The sequence below is a fragment of the Diachasma alloeum genome, unplaced genomic scaffold (assembly GCF_001412515.2).
Source record: "Diachasma alloeum isolate Michigan unplaced genomic scaffold, Dall2.0 Dall_scaffold_00286, whole genome shotgun sequence".
Lineage (NCBI taxonomy): Eukaryota > Metazoa > Arthropoda > Insecta > Hymenoptera > Braconidae > Diachasma > Diachasma alloeum.
In genome coordinates, this window is record NW_021680425.1 from 632,509 (window position 1) to 640,807 (window position 8,299).

Sequence of the window (8,299 nt, forward strand, 5' to 3'; positions counted from 1 at the left end):
AAAATTTCAGTTCCGACTCACACTTTTTATTGAATTTTACTTCGCTCAGGGATAACGATTCGAAACGTAATTTTTACGTTTTATTTCTGGCAATTTTTATGGAATTTTTCTCTCCGTGTGATTTCGGAGATGATTTCGAAAATGATTTCGGCGATTTCACGTGATTTCGGGAGTGCGTAGCCCCTCAAACAAAATACATAAAAATTTCCTGTGAATGAGTGATAGTGAAAAATGTCACCATTTTTTCCTTGAAATTTCAGAAGTAATTTTCTAACAGTGCAGCGTAAGTCAGCCTCTTTCCAAACAACAGAAATGAAAATACTGTTGACCATAGTTTGTTTTACAAACTGCATTTTGCAGACGTGGACTCCGGCTGGCCGTTAATTAACCCATGGGTCCCGTAGCGTCAAATAAATTTCGGTTAGAACGTGAGAAGCAACAAATCTCAGTCAGGTGGTTTCTCTCCTCGTAGGGTATGCTCAAGTTGCGTCGTTTCTCTGGCACGATATGCGGGTGTAACTCCCCTCTCCCACTCTTTATCCAACTCACCCTCTTCTCATCAGTTTTCGAGGAGGTGTGAGAGAGACATCAGCGTTGTATCAGAGCCCCCCCCCCCCCNCCCCCCCGCCCCGGCCATCAAGCGACGATGAGTACTTGCCAACCGTTGAGGATAGTGGGTGTGTATACGTGTGTATAAAGGGAACTGAGTAAAGACTGAACGGGGCGAGAGTGAGAGGGAGAGTGCAGGGCCTATTCTAGCAGCCGCCGGCATTCGCGCGCGCCTTCTAATTAGAGAAATTTAAATTCATAGCCGTCACCCTGGGCTCAGTACAGCGACTCTCCTCCCCCCCCCGCCGTGGCTAAACCATTCTCGACGTCTTCTTTTTCTCCTTCACCCTCGGCGCTTCCCTCATTCCTTCTCATTTTTTTCATTCACTTATTTATTCTCTCACTTATTTATTCTCCTCAGTCTCCCCACACACCGTCTGGATTGTAGATATCTCGACCGTTTGTAGGAGTTAATTTCGAATCAACTATCGCTCGCTATCGGATGGATACTGAAAAAAATGTTTGATTTTCTGGGACATGTGACGGGTTTTAAGGAATCTGTGACCTGGATAGTGAGTACACTGTTAGGAATTTTGTGAAATTTTATGGAAGATATGGCGGTAATTCTCATGGGAGTGACATTGAATACGATTTAGGGGGACAATGGTGGGGAATTTTTAAGCTTTAGGTGGAACTCAAGGAAATTAATGAGTTTTCAGCGGGAGTGAGAAGGAAATTTCATAACTTGACTGAATTTTCAATGGAACATGAATACTCAGAAGCAAAATTACATGAATTTCCGATTTTTCCCTGAATTTCTCTGATTTTTCCGAATTTTTACGGAATAATTGAACTGAAAAATCACGTATTTTATTGATTTTCAGATCATTCAAACAGAAAATCAATGGGATATTTGAATGTTTAATGACAAGATTTCCTGAAATTTCAGTGGTAAGCAAAAAATTATACCTTAATTTATGATTTCACAGGTTTTAAAATAAAATGTTCAAAAGTCTTAATTTGAAACCTAAAACTCTGAAGTTGAGACTTTCGAAAGTCTACATTTGAGAATTGGAAATCGCAATTTAAGTCTTTTGAATGTTTCCAGTTGAAACTGAAAGGGTTCACGTTGAGATTTCAAGGATTTCAATTCGAGACTTGCGGAGGTCTCAATTTGCGACTTTTTAGGACTTTAAGTTAAGACGTTCGGATTTCAATTTGAAATTTTTCTCCAAGTTAAATTTTGAAGGTCTTGACTTAAGACTTTCGAAAGTCTTAATTTGAGATTTTTCTCAATCTCTACTTGAGACTTTTGGAATTCTCAACTGAAATAAATTTGGAAGTTGAAATTGGAAGATTTCAAGTTGAGATTTCAAGGTTTCAATTCGAGACATGCGAAGGTCTCAATTTGAGACTTTCATAGACTCAACATGAGACTTCTTAATGCTTCAAGTTAAGACGTGCACAAATGAATTTGAAATTTTTCTCCAAGTTGAATTTTGAAAGTCTCGACTTTCGAAAGCCGTTGTTCAAAACTTTTATCAGTCTCTATTTGAGACTTTTCCAAGTACCAACTAGAGACTTTTCAAAGTCTCAATTTAAGATTTGCAAATGTCTCAAATATAAAGATTTTCTTTGTGTATTGTTCTCCGTTTCAGAAAAAATTCCTAAACGTTGAGTAATCATTCACATTCTTTGAATTGAATTAATGAACAATTTTGATTACATTTCTAATGCGATGGCTCTGATTTTCCGATGGCGCCACTGGCGATTTCCAATCCCATTAACATCTCAAACAAGAAAGATGATCTCAGAATCCAGTTCAATATCTCCAATTTGCAGAATCCCCACCGCCTCGTTCATGTGCAAATGTATCGTTGATGTATATGTATCACAGTTCGGTCAGGAAAACGTCGCGCTCTGAGAGCTTATCTCGAAGGGGCCAAAGCGCGATGCTAGGACCCCGCACCAACTTGCACTTGTGCCACTCAGCGGGGGGTGATTTTTTGCCGGTGACTGTGCGCCGACTAAAAGCCTTTATAAATCAGAAGAAGTAAAGGCGGCCAACGGCGATCGTGTTTGAGAGTGCTCTCGCTTTCAAACTCTTACGAAAGTGACCTTTAGTGTCTACACATATGGCTTCAAACACCTCATTCTAACGATTTCCGCCTGGATGTATTTTCAGAAAGAAGTTCCTCGCGCCTTTCATTTTTTGCCTCAAGAACATTTGCGACACGACTCAGCATTCATTTTGAGTGGGACGACTCGATGATTTTCAATGAGGTTTGACACACACACCGAGGAAACTTTCATGGTGAAAAATACAGAACTCCATGAATCACGGGAGTTGAAGAAATCCTCAATATTTCAATAACGGCTTGAATTTTGGAACTTTTTTTATCGTTATTTTACATCGCTTCGAACCGATTGCGGTACGCTGCGATGATGATCAAGACTTTAAATGGTTAGATCTCACCATTACCCGGCCAGGTTTTGAACTCAGAACCTTTCGCATGTGAGGCAACGATCTGACTCACTGCGCCAAGTCACCGGGCAGAATTTTGGAATTCACTGTAAGAATTGAACATCACATTTAATTGAATTTTCAATCGATTGAGAATTCAGACGAGTCGTTACTCAGGTATGGATTTCCGGTCCATGCGACCGGAAATTTATACCTGGACAGTTTTATAGAAAATTCAAGAAATTAACCAATCTTTCAATAATAAAATATGTCAGGAGGTGCGGTAGTGACTCGCACCGAGTGAGAGCGCACCACACGGAGAAAATTATTTGGTGAATTTCAACAACTAGTTTGCGCGATCTACGATATGTTGTTTTTATGTAATAAAAATTTCAACACATTTCACTTAATTTTTCTGTCCATTTCAAGAATATTGTCCTTGGAAATTAATAAAATCATATATTGATTTCAATGAAAATACCTTAATCGGTTGATATACATAATACATTTATTCCGAATATATTGTCAATTAGAATCAAATAAAGTATTCATTATATTAAAATGAAGGAATATTGCATTTTAATGAACGATTTAATTTAAGAAGAAAACATTTTTTTACATTTAAAAAACTATTTAATGCCAATTCAAACGAACCATTTGAATGAACCCATTAATTTAATTCAAATAAACTTCATTGAATTCTAATAAACCATTTCTTTGGGTGTATAGACACCTTGAGCCACAAAAAATGCAAATTTTTTCCCTTTCTGCACGACGTGAAGAATTGAATGCAAATAAACATAATTTCTTTTTCTTTCGCCAGTTATTTCCTCTGGCGCCATTGGTGACACTGGCCACAGTATGGAAGCGTAAGTGCGTAATTGCAAAATATGAAAATTCCAAGACTTTTCACTTACAATTTTTCTATTCATTTCAAGAACATTCTCTTTGCAAATGAATAAACTCATATATTTATTTCAATGAAAATCCTTTATTCACTTGACCCAAAAATTGATTAAATCAAAGTGAAGGAACATTACATTTTAATGAACGATTTATTTCCTAATTAATGAAGCCTGCTTCTGCCATAAAAAGAAAACATTTTTTTATATTTAAAAATCTATTCAATGTCAATCCAAACGAACGATTTGATTGAACCCATTAATTTAATTCAAATAAACTTCATTGAATTCTAATAAACCATTTCTTTGGGTGTATAGACACCTTGAATCACAAAAAAATGCCAATTTTTTCCCTTTCTGCACGACGTGAAGAATTGAATGAAAATAAATATAATTTCTTTTTGTTTCGCCTGTTATTCCCTCTGGCGCCATTGGTGACACTGGCGACAGTGTGGGAGCGTACGTGTGTAAAGCGATGGGGAAAGGGGATTCCCTGGTTACCGTTGCTATTGCCCGGTTATTCTTGGTCGGATGGGCTCGGAAAACGCAGAGCGCATCTGTTGCCAAATTATTTTGTCCATAGGGCTGTGAAAAATTTTTCAACACGGCACCAATTATTATTGTTCCGGGTTATGTTATAACTGAATTATCGTGTGTGCGCAATGCTAATTGATTTCATTCCGCGTTATATGTGCGTGGAAAGGCCGCGTGTTGGCTTCAATCGGTTAAATTATGTTTTTGAAAATTGATGAAGGCCCACACAATGCACACGAGTCAATTCAAGTGGCACCATGGGAGATTGATTTTCATGGGGGAATTTTTGGAGAAAGTTGGAGGTATTTGTTCGTGTATATGAAGGCTCCACTCATGGACGATTATTTGATGATTTATTCCGGCGTAAAACTATAATGATTCATTAAATTTAATAAGTTTCACCGGATAATTGTACCATTTCACTGTCTATTTGCGGTGGAAAGGTATTTAGGTTAAATACATTGTGAAATATCACATTCTTGGGCACTTTTGGTATTGTGTATCAGAAGGTTGGAAAGGGGATATAATGTTTCTTCTTGCGAGGATATACGAAACGTTGTACTGGAGTAGGGTAATAAGTAAACCATCGCGGGGATAATCCAGCGGAGGGAAGATGGACGATCCGCTGATTCGGGAGACCGTGTATTTGTCCATTACTCGATGGACGAGCACATGGCCTTGCACTGGTTACTCCGGCGTCTTGGAGGACGTCCTGAATACTTTTGATGCGGTAGAAGACGTCTGTGGCAAATTGCGTATCTGGAATTGTATATCATGAATGTTGAGAAGAGTTGTATGGTAGAGATAAGATAGGGCAAGGGCAGGTGTTGAGGTGTATCCCTAGAAAACACGTTTTTCTTAGGATTGGCCTCATGTTTTTCATAGATAATGTTTATGGCAGTCCTCAGCTGTTGAAAAATATGCTAACTAACTGTACTGCACAGTCTAGGAGATTATAAATAGTTAAATGCACGGAGAGAAATATTCAAGAAAAATTACGGAACATTTCACGTAATCCGCAAGCGAGAATCGTTTTCAGTGAATTTCTGTAGGAATATAACAGAATAAATCTGAAACGTTCAGTAAATTTTCGGGTCTGTCACCGAAAAAATACGAAAAAGTCACGTAATTTTTCTGGAAGTTGTAAAATCTAACAGAAACTTCAAGATTTATTATGCCTCAGAACATGAAAATTCTTGGATGTTTAAGAATTTTTACGAAAAGTTCCGGAAAAATTACGGACTGTGTTGTTAAAATCTCCCCCTTACGGTGACTCATGGCTAGCCGTAAGGCGTCAGATGGATGAGTAATTTTTACGGAACAGATCGTAGAATTTACGTGACGATTGACACTTTTTATTGAATTTTACTTCGCTCCCAGATTACGTTTCGAAACGTAATTTTTACGTCTTTTTTCTGGTAATTTTTATTGAATATTTCTCTCCGTGTGGGGGCTTTTAACGCGAGCCATGGCCAAACGGGGATTGTGCGTCCCCCGAACTCGATTTTTCCATCTTGTGAGAAGACGGTTCTTACGATCAATAAAGGTATTTATCAATAATTTTAAGTGTCTCTGAATTTTAAGTGTCTCAGTTCACCTAGAGTCCCTATTTTTTAGCGGCAGAAAGACAAACATTCCACTATTTACATGAATGTTGAAGTGAATATGCATGAATAATCACTGCCAATTTTCCCGGAAATTCAGAAGAATCTGGAATCAAGGATAGATTTCTCTGAATTTTCATTGATTTCCCGGAATAATTGAACTGAAATTTACAATTCCCTCGCATTTTTCCATGAAAATCCTATTCTGTATTATTATTGGTTACGAAAATGAAAAAGGGAAATGCATCACATTTACACATTCAAGAACGCACTATAAAAATCACTGATACACGAAAAGAAAAATTCTATCAATGATAAAAATGAATGATGAGAAAAAAATTATTGAATAATTTTGAATTTTTACCAGTCGCGTAATTATTGGAAAATAAGGTAAGTGTTATAAATTAATTTTCTAGGAAAATATCGAATAATTTCGAGCCTTGAGGGGCAGGTCGGATTATTCTTTGAGCTCGCGGCCAGGCAGAATGCACTATTTGAAGTCACAATTCTGATTAGAATAAAAAAACGCGTGTGCAATGTCCAAAAGTTCAAACCTAGTTCGCAATATTCGGTATAAACCTTCTTCCAGTTCATCACGTGACGCCAAATACCGCATTCTCATTGCTCGTGATCCGTTGTCGGGGAATAATCAATGAAGATTCGAAAATTTGTGAAATTTCCCCCTCTAAAGAATAGTTCCTCTTTTCGAAAATTCTGGTGGAAAATTCCACCAGTATGAAACCAATATCATGACGGTCCATATTTCACGCCTTCCCTCTCATCTCAGAACATTTATTTCACCTGTTTGTAATCTCGTTGCATCATCCCCAGTAACGTAGGTTATGTAGTAGCGATTTTTGTACGGATCATGGAATGTGTAGCTAATCGTTGGGTTCCCATGGATCGACATGTCGGATCGATAAAGATTGAGTCAGATAAACCTGATATTGAGAAATAGATTTGAACTGCGATGCTCTCCGGTGGAGTGTAAAACGCACAAACTGGTATACCAGAACTAATACTGATAGCAGATCCATCGTAGCGTCATTTCGGAATTCTTTTGGCGTCGTGGAAGGGGCGGCAGATAGGGAACGGGCCAATCGCTGTTTGAATAGCAACGGGTGACTCATCACTGGAACACTCATTGTTTCGGTGATATTGTTTGAGTACAATTCGTTGAAAACTGCTTCAATCGCGTATTCATCATGATTAAATGGTACTCCACCTGGATTATTCAAATATTTCGATATTGGCGGTGCAATGTTCGAGGTTATAATCAATGATAATGTCGCATAGTATGTCGAAACACTCGATATACAAGTTTATGGATGAAATGATTAGGGAGAACGGGCCAATTGCCGGACGGTTAAGGGGAGACTACTATGAGTTTTAAAAGTTGCGGGTTATCGGAACGGGATTTCTCGCACATTAAAGATCGATTATGTGTTTAAAAACGAATAATCGGGACAAATAAATTAATTGGTTATTGTTCGTCTGCCCCGCGGATGCATAAAATGATAAAAATAGTCCGGGGCCTTCATTTTTTGAGCTACGGAGGTTTTTTTTTCACGATTAAAAAAAATGTGTGCAATAACAATTACGAGTTAGTTTTTTGAAATTCAACTCCTACACAGATATTTTTGTTTTTTTTTTTAATGAAAAATTTCATCGTTCATGTAAAATAGCCAAAAAAATGTTTCTGAAAGAATCGAGAATATGTTTTAAATACTTTAACCATAATTTTTCTGCCTATTGACCAATGCTTATATACAACTCTGTAAACATCTGGCTGTTGGCCCTCGGGCGATGGTCAGTGGTTAAACATAAAATAAATTACAATAACTTCCGCTATCGGGAAGTTAATAAATAATTTAAATACGTTGAGGAATCCTCGTCTTAAATTTGAAATTTCATGATTTTTCTCCGCTTCATTGCATTCAATGTCACTCGCCTGAAAATTACCAGGCGATTGTCCATGTGATTTCAATATTTCTTGCTCGGATTATAGAGAATTATATGTTGATGATTCAAAATAGAAACTTTAGCACTTAATTATGTGCTGAAATTGTTAATTATTAATTATCATTTTTTAACGCTTATTTTCTAATTGCTTTAGAGTGATGTAACTCATGTTGTGAGTTATTTACACTATCATTTACATTTAGTATACCATATTACATTCTCGTGTTTATCTTAATTGATTTATATCTGGAATTGCCAATCTTTCAAGTATTTAGTTACGCTTA

At 37.3% G+C, this 8,299-nt stretch overlaps 1 protein-coding gene across 1 annotated transcript; it reads right to left on the reverse strand.

The window, feature by feature from the left end:
- Positions 1 to 4,785: 4,785 nt before the first annotated feature.
- LOC107038649 lies at positions 4,786 to 7,078 on the reverse strand. Its single transcript, XM_015257872.1, has 2 exons — positions 6,855 to 7,078; positions 4,786 to 5,208 (listed from the first exon to the last, which is right to left on the reverse strand). The coding sequence occupies exons 1-2, from the start codon at positions 6,961 to 6,963 to the stop codon at positions 4,952 to 4,954; spliced, it is 366 nt and encodes a 121-aa protein (XP_015113358.1). The 5' UTR covers positions 6,964 to 7,078; the 3' UTR covers positions 4,786 to 4,951.
- Between the last annotated feature and the right edge of the window lie 1,221 nt (positions 7,079 to 8,299).